Below are 20,038 nucleotides of genomic sequence, written 5' to 3'. Positions count from 1 at the left end.
TCTTCCCCAACTCATTAATTTTAGGTATTCCAGAATATTCAGACCTGTGCTTGCAAATCTTCCTTTACATTTTTTTTCTTGTAACTGTTTCAATCTGAAGAAACTTAGAAATCTTTCCAGTTCTTCCCTCTACTCTTGCTTCTACTAGGTTATATCCATGGAGATGTTCCACAAATTTAAAAGCAAACAATGCAACAATGTTCAGAACTAAATGTATTATATTGTACAAACTGTCTACATGGCCAGGATATTTTTTATCACTGATATTACCTTGTTCATAACTCAGCTGCTATGTTTGAGCACTCTCTCTTATTGCATCAAGAAAATATGAATTCACCAAACTATGAATTGTTTGAAAATCTTGTTGCTTCTTCCTCAGGAGCTGACTATTCATTTGCCTTTTTACTTGCTTTGTTGTAGTTGTGTATTAACTAATATCTGGATTAATTTCTTTGGTGTTTGCGGTGGCAAAGGAACAGTTACTCCTAGCTCTAGTTTAGTGCTGTTAAGATAATGTCTCACTTTAACTTTACAATCAGTTAAAAACAGATGAAATGGTTAACTAAAGAAGTAAAATAGAATATAAAACAAGATGTCCCACAGTTCACCTTAGTATATGTGCTTCACACTTACCAAATTCAGTTTATGTAGTAAAAATAATTTCGAACCAGGCATTTTGTGTTCTTATTTTTCAATATCGTATATCTTCCAATTGCCATCCAAAATTTTTTGGAAATCCAGGCTATTGATGTGGAATTCATCTGCCAACTGGCCTTTTTTTTTGCCTCCTTTTACTTTGCTACACAGTCTGTCCCATAGCCTTTCTGACATTCTACAAAGTTACCTGTAGAGGTTGAAACTTGTTTTTATTAAGCCATGTGATTTACTTGCCCTCACCCACATGAGGATCCATCACAACTCCCCCAATTCTTTATATCCATCTTATTAAGGCAAGCAAAGCTCTATTGAGAACTTTAGAGAGTAGATGGCACTTTATTGACATTATCTCTTTTGAAGTTGACAATGTTTTGGGGAGAGAGGTAGTTTGTTGTGGTACTTAATAACATGGACTCTGGATCCACCTGTGTGCAAATCCTACAACCACTATCTGTCAGTCCCATGGCCATGGGACAGTGACTTAACCTCTCTGTGCCATAATTTTCTCCTTTCTAAATTGAAGTTAATAGTAGTACTTACTTCATACATACTGTTAATACGTAAAAAGCACTTGGAAGGTTGTCTTGCAGATAGTATGTGACATCTAAGTGTTAATTATTATAGTAGGACAGAATTAAGGGCATAGAATTTATATGGCTTAGTGAAGAAATAAGATGTCTTCGTCATTTTCTTCTCATTTTCACAGCTATATTACTCTGATACATTTATACTAATTTTAGTGTTTCTAAAATTGGGATGTATTAGAATTCATGTTTACTCTGAAAATTATACAAATTATATTATTATACAATTATTATACATTATAATACAATATATATATTATACAATTGTATATTATAATTATACAAATTATACAATTTCTTTACAAATTTCTAGAGAATTGCAAATCCAATGGTAGTTTAGAATGGGAACTAAAGTAAAAAATTCTCATCGATATTCAGCATTAATTCTGCTCCAAGAGTACCGATAACTGTTTTACATACATTATCACATTTATTTTTCACAACAAACTCATGAGTATGATTTATTTTTCATTCCCCTTTCAAAGGCATGGAAACTGAAATGCCTAGCATTACACAATCTGTGTCTGGGGCAGAAACACAAATGTGTCTGACACCACATTTTATGTCTGAAACCCACCACATTATGTAATTATTTTTAAAACTCACTTCCTCTTTGATTTTTTTCTCCCCAGCTCCTAATACTTTTCCAAATAATGATATTTTAGCAGGCCCTCTTCTACTGTCACTCCGCACCCTGGAGTGAGTGGTACTTTGACAGTGGAAGGCATTAAATGACTGTTGCCTATGGAGAACTCCTCATTGCTCTTCCCATACAATCGCTGCCTCAGCATCTTCATGTTTTATCAACTGGCCGTGATTCAGTCAGTAAAGAGAATGTGTCAGCTTTCAAGAATTGAAAGTCTGATTTCTAAAGTGTTCCTGAAAATTATATAACCAGATTTTAAAATCTCTCCCAAAGGGACGGGAAAGAGTGGGACAAGGGGACGGCTTCCAGCAGTCAGCAGTTCTGTGACTAACACATCTAATATTATTGGTTTACATTTTAAATGTTTTAGGTCTGTGGGTATCTGGTGTTTTATTTCCTCAAGCTGCAGTGAGACTATCGGAAAAGCAAAGCGTAAACAAATTGTCTAACATAAACCTTCTGGGAGCCAGTTTCCAAATGAATGTACCTAATGAAATTTCATTGATTGTACACATGCTCTTAAAAATACTGCTGCTGCTCTGATGAATTCCACAAACTTCTGTTCACTAGCCTTTTGTCCCATTTAGTAATGAATATTAATGCTGTATTTATTTTAGTATCATGTTTTCACTTTTCTTTTGGAAAGGAATTTAATATGACATCGATTAAATCATTTAAACAGTTGGGTTAAAGGTTTGATGTGATAGCCTAATTAAGTCACTCAATTGTGACCATATGCACTTGCCAAATCAGAGTGTTATAAAGGGAATTTCCGTGAACATAATTAGAATGACAGCCTATGTTTCAAGCGCAGGGTTTACAAACGTGGCTTCCTAAGGTCTGATGGAAATCTGCCATGAGAGGAAAGAAGAGTGCCCAGAGTCTCTTTCAAGAAATCCTTTCACAACACCAAATGCCCGCGATGGGTGTGGAATACTCATTGCACAAATAAGAATTTCTTTCTTGAAGTATCTATGGGAAAGTGCAAATTACTTCGAGGAAGGCTTAAAGGGAATTAAAACTAGAGTTCGAGTCAATTCAATAAGTATTTACTAAATACTTAATGTGTGCTCATTACTGAGGGAGACACAAAGGGATAGTCACATCTTCAGGGAAACTGGTATGAAAATTAGTTAAAAGGAAATAGGCAGGATCAAGTTGGCAGAGCGAGACATTTCAGGGCTCAGAAGCTTTGAACCACCACCAAGAACTGGCAAACACATCTTTCTAAAGGCTCCAGAAGACAGTGAAATGATTGCAGTAACAGGGGTAAGCACTGAATCGAGGAAAAGGACACTTAAAAGTGGAAGTATTTTATGGTATCTGGCTGGTTCTTTCTCCATCCCTTCACAGCTGGGTGTGGAGCTGATCCATATTCCCAGCACAGACCCTTCCAGAGAGAAGATGAGAAGCCTGTGCACATAATGGGACATGTATGTCTAAGCTAATTGGTCTGGTGGTGGCCTGAGGGGATCATTGTCCCTCAACTTACCCTATGTGTGGAAGGTAGTGCATAGAACTCAAGAACACTGTGGGAGAGCAGGCAAGTCGGGCTGGCTGGGGCAAGAGATTGTTTTCTATAAGAGATACCTTACAGTGAACGGGACTGTGAGGAAACTATTTCCTAGGCAAGATGGGACATTCCTATCCATGAAAATGGGAGAATTTCTAAGGCCACACATGCATGTCCCAGACAAGAGTTATGCACAGAAAGTATCAAGGGTGACCCTACATTCGGCCTTCTCTTCCTTCTCTTCTTCTTCCTCCTCCTCTTTTTATTCTTCTTTTGTTAGCTTGTTTCATAAAGAAACACTAGCTGGTTACAAACTTAAGGGGAATACTCCTCAGAGTCTAAATTCCAGTGATAACACACTAAAATATCAAAATGCCCAGGTTTCAACAAAGTATTTCAAAACATACACACACACAAAAAACAGAAGCAATGACTCAGGCAAAAGAGATTACCACGTTAGAAACCATCAGTGAGGAAGACTAGACCTGGGACATTCCAGACGACTTTATAAAAGTGGTCCCAGCTATATTAAAAGAACTAAAGAAAAACATAAAGAACTAAAGGAAATCAGGGAAATGATAGAAGAAAACAAAGGCCATATTATTAAATAGATGGAAATTATGAAAAGGAACAAAACAGAGAAGAACACAGAATCTGAAATTTAAAATTCCCTAGAAAGATTCAACAGAATATTGGATCTGACAGAAGAAATAATCAGTGAACTTGAAGAAAAAATAATTGAAATCATCCAGAATGAGGAGCAGAAAGAAGAAAGAATGAATAAAAAATGAACAAAGATTGAAGAATCTATAAAAAACCATCAAGTATACCAATATACTCATTGTGAAAGTACCAGAAGGAGTAGAAATAGGGAAAAAAGCAGAGAGACTATTCAAAGAAATAATGGCTAAAAACTCCCCAAATTTAATGAAAGATATGAATGTAAACATTCAAGAATCCCAAGGAACTCCAAATAGGATAGGCCTAATTAGACCCACACCATGCGATGTTATTATTAACCTGTCTAATGACAAAGATAGAACATTCTGCCAGTGACAGAGAGAAGAAATGTGTCACATACAAGGGAACCTCAATAAGGGTAGATAGTGATTTCTCATTAGAAACCATGAAGAAAAGAAGGCAGAGAGAAGACAAATTTATAATGTTGAAGGCAAAAATTGCCAGTCAAGAATTCTGTATCCATCAAAACTGTCTTTCAAAAATAAGGGAGTGGTGGCAGACTTGGCCCAGTGGTTAGGGCATCTGTCTACCACATGGGAGGACCACGGTTCAAACCCCAGGCCTCCCTGACCCGTGGTGAGCTGGCCCATGTGCAGTGCTGATGTACACAAGGAGTGCTGTGCCACGCAGGGTTGTCCCCCGTGTAGGGGAGTCGCACGTGCAAGGAGTGCACCTCGTAAGGAGAGTCGCCCAGTGTGAAAGAAAGTGCAGCCTGCCCAAGAATGGTACCACACACACAAAGAGCTGACACAGCAAGATGATGCAATAAAAATAAACACAGTTGCCAGTGCCGTTGATAGGGATAGAAGCGGTCACAACAGAATACACAGCAAATGGACACAGAGAGCAGATAACTGGGGGGAGGGGGGGAAGAGGAGAGAAATAAATAAAAAATAAATCTTTAAAAAAGAAGAAAATAAGGGAGGATTTAAGATATTCCCAGATAAACAAAATCTGAGGAATACTGTCACTACTAGACTGGCCCTAATGAAATGCTAAGGGGAGTTTCACAGAATGAAAGGAAAGGACAATAAGCAATAGATGGAAGCCACATGAAGAAATAAAGATGTGCAGTATAGAAAATGCAAATGGATTAATATAATACCAGTACTATTGTATATTTGATTTGTAACTCCAATTTTTTTACTTTCTATAGGACTGAAAAGGCAAATTCATAAAATATAATCATAAATAAATTGTTTGGTGAACATAATCTATAAATATGCAGTTTGTGATAAGAACTATACAAAGGCAAGAGGACTGAGTAGTATAGAACCATGGTTTATGTATGCTTTTGAAGTAGTAAAATTTATATGAAAGCAAATTAGATAGTTATAGATCATGGATGCTAAATTTAAGCACCATGGTAACCTCAAAGAAAATATCAGAGAATATACGAACTTATAGAGAAAGAATGGAAAGTACAGGTTGCAAGAGGCAGGGGTAATGGGGAGTTAGAGCAAAGTGAGGATAGAGTTTCTGTTGGGGGTGAAAGGAAAGTTAGAGAAGGATTTACAACTTGAATGCAATTAATCACGCTGAATGGTATGCATGGGAGGGTTTGGTTTGGGAAGATTTATGTTGTATGTGTTTCCACTGGGAAGGAAGGGAGGGAGGAAGGGAGGGGAAGAGAAGAGAAGAGATGAGGGGGAGGAGGGAGAGGAGAGGAGAGGAAAGGAGAGGAGAGGAGAAAGGGAGAGAGGAAAACTAAAGACATGACAATTAAATGTAATACATGATATTGGACAGGATTTTAGAATGGAAGAGGAAAATCTCAAAAGTGCATTATTGGGACATAAGAAAACATGGAAAATAGAATGTAAGCTTTTTTTAAAAACGTTAAGTTCCCTGAAGTTGAAAACTGCACTTAAGGTGATTACATAAATGAATATCCTTGTTCGTAGGAAATGAACATGAAAATATTTTGCATTCAAGGAGTATGGTGTGTGCAACCTGCTGTCAAATGTTCAAAAAATAGATAGATGACAGATAGGTAGGTCGGTAGGAACGTAGATAAACAGAGATAGATAGATAGATAGATAGATAGATAGATAGATAGATAGATAGATAGATAGATAGATAGATAGATTAGCTAGCTGATAGGTGGCAAAGTGGCAAAGATTTAAAACTGGTGTTATTTGTGTTTCAGGGGAGTGGATGTATGTTAGAGTTTTCTGTATGAGGTTTGTATTATTTTTGCACCTATACTGTAAGTTTTAATTTATTTCAAATAAAAAAAAATTTTTAATGAAATAGGTAGAAATGATAATTAGGTTTAAGTTACTTGATTATAAATCAGCTTTCCCAGGCACTCGATTCTCATACACTGGTCTTTTTTAATGTATGTCTTAAATCTTTGCATGTATCTTAAATCACTCCCATCCATTTTTCAAAATTTATGGGTATTTTGGTACTTTAAAAAATAAATTGTCAGTGAGTTCATAATGTATAGTTTTTTTAGCATCATTATTATTTTTAACAACTGGAAGTAAGTGTTATAATTTGTTCTCAGTTATTTTCTATTTCTTTATTGGCATTGTTCACTTGAAAATTTTAACAACAAATTTCCAACAGAAAATTACTGGAAAATAAAAATAGTCATTCCATAAATTGTAAATTGGTAACTTTATGACTAAACTTTTAAACTTATTTTAATCACTTTTCTTATTTGCTAAGTTATTTTGCTTTAAAATAATTAAATTCATGTATGCCTCTGAAGCCAATGTACATTTGTAACAAATGTTAAAAACAGGATGGAGGAATAGAGTATGGATTAGAGTGGACTTACTGATATTCTACTATAGAACTATTGTGATTAGTAATGGAAGGAATTGTAGCATTGATGTGGAGAAAGTGGCCACGGTAGCTGCTGAAGGCAGGGAAAGGGAAGAAGAGATATGATGTGGGGGCATTTTCAGGACTTGGGTGGTACCCAAGTGGGTGGTACTGCAGGGACAGATTTGGACAATGTATGTCCTGCCATGGCCCACTGCGTGGACTGGGGGAGAGTGTAAACTACAATGTAAACCATTATCCATGTGGTGCAGCAGTGCTCCAAAATGTATTCCCCAAGGCAATGAATGTCTCACGATGATGAAAGAGGTTATTGATGTGGGAGGAGTCGGGTGAGGAGGATGGGGAGTATATGGGGACCTCTTATATTTTTTGAATGTAACATCTAAAAAAAAATAGAGAAAAAAAGAGTTAACGATATAATTTATTACCAAATCATTTTTTCCAAAATGATATTTTGTCCAACTGACCTTTATAAAAATCCTCTGCTTTTTCCTGTTCTCACAAAGGTTATAAGCTATGTATATCTTAGTTATTATGTATATAATAACTGGAAAGAGAATATGATAGATTTTACATTAATATTTATCATTTCAATTGAGCAAATATTTACTTAGCAAACATCAACTGAGAATGAGGCATCATTCTAGACACTATACAGACAATAATGATTAAAATATATGCCTGAACACTGAGCAGTTCAAGGTCTAAAGTAGAGGCAGAACAGCAAACAGCTATTTAAAATGCAATCTGACAATAGAGTCCTAAAGAAGGTATATTTGGCGACTTAGGTTATCTCATTCAATCTTCACACCTTGCCCTGTGAAATAAAAACAAATGAGGACACATTTTCAGTAAATAAACAGAACTAATAAATGTAAAATAAGGAACTTGAATACAGTTTTCCTTTCCCTTACATTACATGGTGAATAGAAAACAGGGCCTTGAAAAGCATGTCTTTGATATATATTTTTGAATTCTAATATAGTTGTGTCAAGATGTTAAGGTAAAGACAAAATCTGTAGACACAATAACAGAAGACATTAAAGTGCTCTAAGAAATAAGGGAAGGATTCATGGAAGCAGGGGAGCCTGACATGGCACCATTCTACAATCCCAGGTTACATTCATTTCGTTTCTTCTTCCCTTGCTTAAATGTATTAAATGGGCTACAAATAAGATAGCTGGAAGCTTTTCCATGAAACGCCAGCATCTGGCAATCCATTTCATATATAATTGTGTGATATTGTTCTATCTTTCTATAAAATCGTCCATTTCTTACTCATGCTAAAGTTCATTTTTAAGAATGATTTCTTGCTGTTTTCAACAGAACGACGTATCTAAAAGTTGTACAATTTTTCAGTTCTCAGAAAGGTCAGTTGGTGCCCCACTTGTGAGAAGTGTTGCAGGTATCTTTAGAGGGTGTCTTAGTTGGCTAAAGGCTGCCAATGCACGATACCAAAAACGGGTTGGCTTTTAGAGTGGGAATTATTAGATTAAAAACTTGCACTTCTGAGGCTGTGGCCGTGTCCCAGTCAAGGCACCCTCGGGAGTCTGGCTGGAGAACGTCCTCCCATGGCCGGCACGGGGAGCGTCTGTTAGGGTCTCCGCTCCAGCACCTGGGGCTCCTCTCTTCTGGTCTCCTCCCTGGGCTCCTGGCTCCTCTCTGTCTCTGCAGCTTTTTCTGTGTCTGCTGGTTTTCAGTTCTTTGTTTATGAAGAGTTCCAGTAAGAGGATCAAAACCCACTCACTCTGGGTCCCACAGTCTCATCAAAGGCCCGTAACTGAATGGATCTAATCAACAGTGATCTAATAAAGGGGTCTCTTAACTGAATCGAACCCAAAGGCCCTATATTCAATAGGTTCACACCCACACACAGGAAGGGATGGAAACGGACTTGGCCCAGTGGTTAGGGCATCCGTCTACCACATGGGAGGTCCGCGGTTCAAGCCCCGGGCCTCCTTGACCCGTGTGGAGCTGGCCCATGCGCAGTGCTGATGCGCGCATGGAGTGCCATGCTACACAGGGGTGTCCCCCGCGTAGGGGAGCCCCACGCGCAAGGAGTGCACCCATAAGGAGAGCCGCCCAGCGCGAAGGAGGGAGCAGCCTGCCGAGGAATGGCGCCGCCCACACTTCCCGTGCCACTGACGACAACAGAAGCGGACAAAGAAACAAGACGCAGCAAATAGACACCAAGAACAGACAACCAGGGGAGGGGGAGGGGAATTAAATAAATGAAAATAAATCTTTAAAAAAAAAAAAAAACACTTGAGCGATTTAAACAGATAACTCCGGCCTTTGGGAAACAAGTTCCTGGACACATTCTGTTAGTGAATGTAGACCTAGTAAGAAGTATTTACAATTGTATCCAGCATCTATGTGGAATCTAAGTCCTGTTGATATAGATGTGGAGTGGACAAAACCATTCTAAGGTCCACAGGGTGGAGGAATAGAGTATGGGTTAGAGTGGACTTACTGATATTCTACTCATGAACTATTGTGGTTAGTAATCAAAGAAAATGTGGCATTGGTGTGGAGAAAGTGGCCCTGGTGGCTACTGGGGGTAGGAAGTGGGGGGAAGAGATGAGATGTGGGGGCATTTTTGGGACTAGGAGTTGTCCTGGGTGGTGCTGCAGGGACAGTTTCCGGACATTGTATGTCCTCCATGGCCCACTGGGTGGAATGTGGGAGAGTGTGGGCTATGGTGTGGACCATTGACCATGAGGTGCAGCGGTGCTCAGAGATGTGTTCACCAAATGCAATGACTGTCTCATGATGATGGAGGAGGTTGTTTTTATGGGGGGAGGAGTGGGGTGAGGGGAGTGGGGTGTATATGGGGACCTCATATTTTTTGAATGTAACATTAAAAAAACAAATAAAGACCAAAAAAAATGGTTAAAAAAAAGGGAAAACACTAAAAAGTATTTTTATGCACAATTCATTCTCCTCCACCTATCCTAGTCTCTCTCTCCACCTATCCCAAGACCCCACCCCACCCCAAATCATGATTTAAATTCAACCCGTGTCTCTGACTATAAAATCCATCAGCTCATGTGACCTGACTAGCAAGAATCCTGAGTCATAAACTCAGGTGCTTCCCAAAATAGAATTTAAATTTTTTCTACCTTAGAAACTTATATGCAGTTAAATGCAATTTCTAATAGAATATAAAGCAGCATTTTTTAACAGATGTATTGCCTTAGGGATAGTAAACCTTTTAAAATGTTGACAAAAAGAACTATTTGCTACTGTGTTGTCAACACTTTAGTTTTTTTGCAGACTGATTCAAGAGTTTTTAAAAAAACGGAATTGAAAACACATTGAATAAAAAATTTCATAACATATCCACAATATTAATTACATAAGTACTAGTGTTTGTTTTTCTAAGTTTTTCTACATAGTTTAGTTTATGCATATTTAAGTGATATAAAAAATGTAATCTAAAAATTGGTGAGATTCCTTCCACTTTCACTATGAAAGTTCTGTGCATTTCTCAGGCTATTAATATAAACAAAATAGAAAATATTTTACTATTATACAATTATACTATTATAACTGCACGTAACATACACTCTCACATTTATACAAAAAATAATGTAGATATGAAATAATTCAATCTTGTTTATTTGGAAATCATTTTAACACAAAAATCATTGTTTTAAAATAGCAAACACCTAGATTTATTTCAATACTATATAATGGAAGCTAATTTACTGATGACATCCTAAATTTAAACTGCATATAAGGAGAAAGCAGTCACAATCATGACCTTCATTCATTCAACTTAATCAAGTTCAAAATCATGTACCATTAGTATGGAATGGCAACATAATTAAGTTTCAAGGTCATTGAATTAGATCAAGAATGCTATCAATGTAAAAAGTGGGATGGTCAACATAGAAAAGAAACAAAGCTATATTATTGAAATACCAGTGAATAGACTAGTTGCATTGTCAAAAATGATAGCTGACACTGGGTTGTGATTCAGATGCTATAAATGTAAAGAGCCCATTATACATCCTGGATATGATAGTGGTATTTTTTTTTTTTTGAAAACCTGTTGATTAAGAAACAAGATGTCTAGTGTATTTATTTCAGTTGTTTATCCATCAAACATTGAGTGTACCTTGATTAGTGATATGTATCAGGCACTGTCCTCTTTCTGGAGGAATAAGGATAAATACAGTATGACTATTTATGCTGTATTTCTCATATTACTGTCAGATCTCTATAACCTCTGATTTTATCTGATCACTATAATGTAGTACCTCATCATTAGAAAAATAATCTAGCTATCATCTAAAATATTGAACGTAAGCAGAACTACATTTTATTTTCTTAACATTTTATTTTCTTAACAATTTAAAATAATCTTTATAAAAGTATTATATTGCAGATATTTCTAAAATATGAAGACCTTTTCTCAGTTTAATTTCTGCACAAAATTTAAAAAGACTTTTATGCTGGAGATTTGCTGATTTTAATAATTCAAACATAGTGTCTCTTTGAGATATACATTGATCTCAGGACATTTTTTTTAAGTTTGATGTTTATTTCTTTTCCTTTCTTTTCTCTTTCCTACAGTTTTACCTAGCCACACATGTGGAAATCCTGGGGAAATACTGAAAGGAGTTCTTCATGGTACAAGATTCAACATAGGAGACAAAATCCGATACAGCTGTCTCTCCGGGTATATCTTGGAAGGTCACGCTATTCTGACCTGCATCGTTAGCCCTGGGAATGGTGCATCATGGGATTTTCCAGCTCCATTTTGCAGAGGTATTGTATGATGAATATGTGCTTGGAAACTGACATCTGTGCTGTGTCAATGGCTTCAGAGCTAATATTACAAAAGTTTCAATTTAAATGAAAAGAGGAAATTTCAGGTTGGGTCATTCATGTCAGCTCATTCTCTTTCCCTAAGTGATATAACATGTTATATAAGAAACCATGGTTGGGTGCTATAAAGTCAAAAACAAGTTTTGATGTGTCCCTCAAAGGCCAAAGTGTTCTTTCACTCTATTTCTCAAATTTCATATACCTCCGAGTAGTTTTTCACCTCTTGTCATAGTATTTTACAATTTGATACACATGATTATGTCTTTATTAATTTGATGTCCCAATCTGAGTTCTCGTTTTATCCTTTTCTCATTAAACATTTAGAGTTCCCCTTGATAATTTATGTATTTTGAGGATTTTTTTTTCTCTTTCTTTTCTGTTATGTCTTTGAAATAAGGTGATCTTCAATGAATGCATGATTCCAAGTACCCATCATCACCATTTGGGGCAATGTCAGAATAACTTTTCCGGAAGTCCTGCACTTTTTTTAGCCTTTCTAATAACATTGCTTTACTAATCTAATTAACAACTTTAGGAAATAGCACACTTCAGCTCTTAGGCTTTGACTTTCCTAAGAAAACCTCATCTTATGCATTCAGAAGTAAATGCAAAGCTAACATGTATCGAGGTCTTGATGTAATGCCATGAAATGCACTAAACACTTTACTTGGATGATATTATTTAATTTTCACAACGACTCATTGAAATAAGTATTGACAGTCATTTAACATATGAAGGGAAAAAAAAGCCTAATTTTCAAAAGGTACCAGACAAAACATATGATCAATTAAGTCTCAAACACATGCCTAATTTTAAATGCTCCTAACCAGGCCAATTCACAGATTCAACTGTAATTCATTAATATATGATTGTGCTACTTTCATCAATGAGCTTTTAACTTAACCTATGCTCTTTAATGATTACTTTCTTATTCTGTCTTTTTCTTTCTTAAATGTTATATTCTCCCGAAATCTTCCTGGTGATAATAATTTTAATAATAGAATATTACTACAATATTAGTACAACTAATACTAAATAGTTGATGGCTCTTTATGGACCAGGTGCTACTTTGTCACATTTAATCTTCTCAAGTAGGTATTTTTTAAAGATTCATTCTATAGTTGAAGAATGTGAGGGTTAAGTAGGAAAAGTAACATGCTCTAATTATTCCAGCTAGTAAATGCCAGAGCTGGGATTTGTCATTTTCAAATTTCCTCTGTTCGGGAATATTTCTTATTATGAGTATTTTCTACTTTAAATGTCCATAACTTTTCCTGAAATGCTCCTTTACTCTGCATGTGCCTGAGATTTAATCTATTCCTCTTCTTTTTCTCTTTAGTTTCTACTATCCAATATTAAATCTCTCCAATATTCAAAGGGTTGTATCCTCAAAACCTAGATCCATATACCAATTTCTTTCTTTTTCTATAGATTTCCCTCAATTAATTGATTCTGTTTATGGATACCACCATTTTGATATCCTAAATATATCTTCTTTGTCCTTATTCTTCCCTATTCTTTATTCCATCTTATTCTACCTTTATCATCCTTACTATACACTATTTTCTCATTTATTCTGGATCAAAATTTTTCCATTATTTTGGCTTTTTTTTCTCCATTATTCTATGTAATCTTTAGATCTCAAGTTATGCCAACTTTTTTCTTTCAAAATATCTTTCACTTCTCTACTTTTCCACTCAACCTGTGCTACTCCTGTATTTGTTTGTTTTCTAACTTTTACCCAGACATGTTTCAAGTTTATGAAATGGATTCCATACCTAGAATCTCAGTATCCAATCTTCATTATACCCTGAAATTATTCTCTCCCAAACAGAAATCTTTATCATTCATTTTCCTCTCTCGGTCAAACAATTTCAATGGATCCACAAAAATTAAGTATGAACTCTTCAATATGGCTTCCAATATACACCATAACATGGCACATTAGTCAGCCAAAGGGGTGCTGAAGCAAAGTACCAGCAATCTGTTGCTTTTATAAAGGCTGTTTATTTGGGGTAGAAGTTTACAGTCACAAGGCCCTAAAGGGTCCAATTCAAAGTACCATAAGAGGAACTTTCTCACCCAAAGTCTGTTGCCACGTGTTACCACAAGATGACAGGTGATATCTGTGAGGGTTCAGCCTTCCTCTTTCCTCTTCAGGCTCTGTGGGCCCAGCTTCTTCTGATCTCAGCTGTAGGCTGGCATAAGACTCATTGCTCTGCCAGGTGCTCTTTTCTTTCCAGGCTCAGCTACTCTAGTCTCTTCTCAAGGTCAGCTGTAGACTATTAGGCTCATCTCTCTTCTGGGGGACTCTGCCATGTCTAATGAGTTGTTTCTCTTCCTCTGTGTTCTTCTCCTGTGAGTCTAGATCCATGTGAGAGAATTGGAGTCACACTGTTATGAGAGAGCTGAATCAAAGCCCTAATCTTAACATAATTTAATCAAAGACATCTCAACTAAATCTAATACAGTCAAAGGGTTATCATACCCAGAGGAACAGACCAGCTCACAAACATAATCTTTATCTCTTTTGGAATTCATACATAATATCAAACTTCCATACATGGGCTTATCTAAATTATGCAATTTCATATGCCCATACACTTAAACACAAATCTTAAGCTTCTACCAACAGTTTTCCCTGTACCATTTTTATGGATAGAATTATGTCTCCCAAAAAATCCATGTTTCAGGCCTACTCTCCAGTCCTGGGAGTATGACTTTATTTGTAAATGGGATCTTTGAAGATGTTATTATTTAAAATTAAGCCAAACTGGATTCAGATGGATCCTTATCCAAATTTCCTTATAAGGAGGGGAAATTTGGGAGAGACAGACAGAGTGACAGAGATGGTCCTGTGACAGAGTTAGAGACTGAGTTATACCAAAAACCAAGGAGCACCATGAATGGCCAGCTGCCATCAGAGCCCTACATTTTTCAGAGAAAGCATGACCCTGCCAACACTTTGATTTAGACTTTGATTTACACTTCTATCCCCAGAAGTGGAAAACAATAAATTTCTGTTTTTAAGCTACCTAATTATTAAAGCAGCCCTGGCATAGTAAGACAATTATGCTGTATTTTGCTGAATATGATTTCTACTGGCTTTCCTAAGAGATGGTTGTGCATATAATTTTCAAGCTCTGCATTCCTTAACATGTGGTTAGCACCATGGGATTAGGCTGAAATGGTGGAAGTATTTATACCATCCACACAAGCAGGGTTTGTGTTGTTGTTTGTTTTTCAGAGAGTTGTCTTACCAGCACACCACCCCATGCCTAATCCCAAACTTTTGCTTATTTATATCCTGCTTCACAGTTTTCCCTTTCACCTCCCTTCTAGCCATAAATCTTACTTATTTGGCAAGTTCAAGCTCAAGTCCAAATATCAATCATTCCTTACCATTGCAGCACATTTTATAATTGCTTTTTAAAAAGTCATTTTGCATGTAGTTTTAATTTTGTTGCTATGTTGTATTTCAACTTAATGTCCTAACAGTGTTTTCCTAACTAGTTTGTAACTTCCCAGAAGTTAATATACAGTCATTAAAACTTTGTGACTGTATCCACTGTTCCTTTCTACTTTAAAATTTAGCCTAATAACAGTCATTCCCCTTAGTGGGATAGCTATTACATTTAAAACCTTAAAAGAGGTATAGAAATCTGCTGATTATGAAATACAAAATCTATTATAAATTTGAAAAGATAATTTTGTTTGTGACATTAAGTATTAACAACAACTATGACAACTTCTTTTCTGCTGAAACTTTCCTCAAGAGTTTTGTTCTTAACTGAAGAAACTTTATTATTTCTATAATTATGTACCTTATAAAAAGGGTTTTACAATAGTCTGCTAATGATTTCTCTACCATCAATTTATTAAATTTCAAATAATCAAGATGCATTTGTCATGATAAATATTATTCCTCTGTTATAGATTATTAATTTACACTTAATTTTTTCCTTTTTTTCAATACTTATGCTAGAAATATTTCAAAGGGAATTCAATTAGAATAATGTAATCATTTTATGAAACAAAGCTGCAATCTAGTTTGTCATTGCTATGGATAGCTGGATCACGAGAAAATAAAATGAGGATCTAGTGCTAATGAATGTGTAGATACTGCATCTAGGACAAAAATAAATACATTTCAGCAATATGGAGTTAGATAATTTAAAAAGATGAAATGAATCTATCTTCTGCTTACCAAAATTTCTACTTATTTTAGTTCCAGGAATTGTGTAGAGTCTTAACAAAGCTTCTGTTTTACCAGTGTATTCTTTTACAAAGACCTTTTTCCACTATTGAAAAAATTTACATTTTACTCCAAATAGCAATATTTAACCTGAACAAGGACACCTGGATTTATGTGTCACATAATGTGTTACATGAGTCTCTTTAAAGAAAAATGATGTAATTCTATATTTAAAATATATAATCCATTTAAAAAAGGGAGGTCAGGCTGCTCTACTTATCACCGTGTCCCTTAAGCAGGAAAACAGCGTTAAACTGATTTTACCTCAAGGATGAGAGCTCAGATTTTCTTTTGCTGGAGGTATAACATTTCGCTTCTTCCTCATTTATCCATTCCACCTTAATTTCTTTATCTTCCTTCATTTTGCTTCATTTAATATATGTTTTTTCCATTATATCTTCTAGTTTTTAAAAAGGGTTAACTCTCCATTTATGTGTAGGTATGAGGTATATCTAGAGGAGAAATGTAAGAGAGGAAAAGAAGGAAATTAGATAGATTAAATGAAATCTGTTCTCATCACAAGATTTACCTGACTTCTTATTTTGATTCTAATACTATATTGTTAAGTGAAAAAAGATATAACGTTATGTCCAGGTTACTTTGAGCTCTCGGATATTGGAGGGCAGTAGAGTATCAAATCCAAATGTAAAGGTGTTTTCTTTGAATAGAAAACATAAAAGGCATATCTTAATTTCCAGATTTATGGTAAGGTCATGGAAGAAGGTAGAAAAGAAGTAGGCCAGAATATGCATTCAGAAAATTCTCCTTCGTAAGAAAAAGCATATTTGATAAAAGGAAATTCCAAGTAAGAAGTAGTTGTTTTCATATATTAGCTCATAATAATGCTGTTAAATTGCTCTTTGATAGTGTCGTTTTATTCCCTTAAATGACCTATTCCTATGTAATTCCCAACGGGGGATCTCAATTTGGTAAGTTATAGATTTATCTTACATCAGTTACTTTATTCTACTCATATGAAAACAGATGGGAGCTATTTGGAGGCCTGAGATAATATCAGACCTGGAAAAGACCCAGGGTAGTTTGCACTTATGAAAACGTGATAGGACAGCTGCCTTGGGCACACACCATTTGAAGTAAACCAGGCCTGACCAATACCAACCTATTCTATGCAGAGACCCATGCTCTCTATAACATGGAAACCATCTTTTTTCCATACCTTTATTCTTATCATGATGGAGCACTTCGTATTTGCAAACTAGACTTCAGAAAATAATTCTAGGTAGTTAGTGCAGAGCCAAAATTCCTGAAGTCATAGTTCTGGACATTCCCAATTATGAGCTGAAATAAATAACATTGTTTTATACATTCTGCACTTCATAGAATTGCCTGTATTAGCATTATATAAATAACTTAGATGATCCATGGAAGGGCACCTAAAGCCATGCTTGTACAATGTCAGTTTGAAAATATGCTGAGTTCTAGAAATGCTTTATATAGTTTGTACCTCGAATCACCTTGAGAAGTATAAGGGCAAGTATTATTATTCTGGTACTAAAGGCAAGGAAATAAATTCTCAAATTGGCTTGACATCTGATTTAGATTTCTGACTTACACATTAAAACAATCCAGCTATATTTTTATTGTATCATCTTATTTTTATTAAAAATAAGTAATTTTTGAACATGCTTTAAAATTTTTAATAATACATAAGGGTTTATTTTGGAAAGCTACATGCCTTTGAAACATCCATATTTTTATGCCACAAACTCACTTACTTTTAACCATTTCTGTTTCTTTGTCATTATACTCTTATGTTTAAAATATTATACTATTCTTTTTTTCTTTCTCAATATAAAACTTTTTCAATTAAAACATCGATTTGATTATTAACTTATATGTATTATAAATTAGGAGCCACTTTCATCTCTTTTCCTCCCAATATAATTTAGATTTCTACACATCATCTATGTAAATTTAAACAGTACCCTTCAACTTTTATGCTTTATTTCTACAAGTAGAGGCAGCATAATCTCCTGCTTCTCCACTTTAGAAGACATAAATATCATTTCCTTGACCCTTTCTAATATATACTTTTACCCTTTCTTTTCTGTATATTTTCTCAGCTGTAGTAGAATGTCTACCGTGACAAATCTGGTAACACTTATATTTTATTCCAGAATTACAGCTATGTCCATCCTACTTTGTCTAAAGGCTGTTTGCAAAAGCTGAAAATTAATAAATATTTATGTCCTTATAACTGTATAAATGTTGTTCACCTCAGAGCCAAGTAGTCTGGCTATAATGAGACTTCCCGCTCTGCGATCCCAACATCGCAATCCCCGTGCCATGCAAAGAAGAGAGTTTAGGTGAGGTCTTTCCGGGTCCCAAACAATTATCCATAATAACTTCACATTTGGACCAAGGCTTTCTTGTTCGGCTTGCTGAATTAAGGTGATATTAGTAAACTCAGGTGGAGATTTATTTTTGCTCATTTTAAATCCAACATGTGCATTCCTGACTCGTGGTTTTCTCTGATATTCCTGATGGTTTGGGCCCTGCCATCTTCCACATCTTCCTTTCAAGGTTGTCAGTCTTGTCTTCCTCCGATTGGCAGAGAGGGAGGAAAGAACATGGGGTTGTTAGGGACAGGGACACAGGTGGTGAGCATCCCATACATATATATTCTATTGCGAAGGACTCAGCATGTTCTATTGCGAAGGACTCAGGCAGCCAATTGGGATGCTCAACCACAAGGGAAATTAGGAAATGGAATCACTTGTTAACACAGGTAGAGGGGGAAAAAAAAAAAACAATTTGGTAAACAGCTGGAACATCTATGCCACAAATGCTTTTTATTTGCCCTAAAATTTCGAATTATCTTTATTTTTCGCTCGTTGACTAATAAAGCTATGCCTTCATCATGATAATTCAAATATCTTCTCCTTCTTTCTTCTTTTAATTAATGTTATGAATGAACTCTGTTTTCTCCTCTAATTTAATTTGGTGCTTAATATTTGGAAACACTTCCTTTCCATTTTTCTTAATTTTTGAGTTGCCACTGCACCCCCCGCCCCCAATAACACTATACCTTCATCGCCTTTTTAATACCTCTCTTGCAGTCATTTTTTCCAAACCTATTACCATCCACCTCTAAAAACTCTCTTCCAAAACATTCTGAACTGGTTTCTAGGCCTGTTATCAGCATTGATTTGTAGATGTTCCTCCACTATTCTACTGCATTTGGTCATTATTTCCTAAACCTTATATTTTCCTTTCCCTTGTTTTCACTGCTTGACCATATAACCACACATAACTTCCTAATAAAGGTTGCTTCAGAGGAAAAGCTTTTAAGTCTTTGCAGGTAGGCAAATTTCCTTGATCTGTATCCACATTTGATGGATATTTTGGCTGAGTAAAGAATTCTAGGTGAAAAATATTTTTCTCAGATGTTTTAAAGCATCACTTTGTTAATCAAAGCATTTCATAGATTTCAGCTGAATTTGGTCTGTTCAGTATATATCCTCACTTCCTTTCCTAAGAGATAATCAAGAGAATAGTAAGGCATATGGTAATCTAAAATATTACCTTTATTACCGACAAATATGCTGTTTAAATATATATGTACATATGTGTATGTTTATATTTATAGATGGAATTATAGGTAGGTGGACATCCTAATATGTGATTCCAGAGTTAGACAGGTTTAACTACCCAATCCCAGACAATGCTGGCCTGAAGAAGCTTGCCCAAGGCAAATTAGAGTTTTGAGGAGTCTTGATGTCATTTGATATCAACCAAGGCAAAGAAATAGAATCAGCAAAAGAGTCAACTTTGTGAATATTCTGAGTGAACGCTTGGGTCACCTCAAAGTCGTAGAGGTGAATGAGACTTTCATTGTTATCTCTGATTTCATGCCAAAACTCAGGGTCTTCCATTTCTTTGATTTTATCATTAACCTCCTCTTACGTTTGACATCCATGATTAAAATGACCTGTGTGGCGAGGGGTGTGGGTATGGGGAAATTTCAGTGATACTTAGTGAGAAAAATG

The 20,038-nt window shown here is 35.7% G+C and overlaps 1 protein-coding gene across 1 annotated transcript in view; it reads left to right on the top strand.

Moving 5' to 3' along the window:
• CSMD1 (CUB and Sushi multiple domains 1) overlaps positions 1-20,038 on the top strand; it is a 2,093,507-nt gene that overhangs the window by 942,526 nt on the left and 1,130,943 nt on the right. Inside the window, exon 4 of the mRNA XM_058288018.2 lies at positions 11,519-11,713. Within this exon, the coding sequence (XP_058144001.1) occupies positions 11,519-11,713 (195 nt within the window). The remainder of the gene's footprint in view (positions 1-11,518; positions 11,714-20,038) is intronic.

This window comes from Dasypus novemcinctus, chromosome 25 (genome assembly GCF_030445035.2).
Source record: "Dasypus novemcinctus isolate mDasNov1 chromosome 25, mDasNov1.1.hap2, whole genome shotgun sequence".
Classification (NCBI taxonomy): Eukaryota; Metazoa; Chordata; class Mammalia; order Cingulata; family Dasypodidae; genus Dasypus; species Dasypus novemcinctus.
The sequence above is the reverse complement of the archived record's forward strand: the minus strand, read 5'-3'. Positions and strand labels throughout refer to the sequence as shown.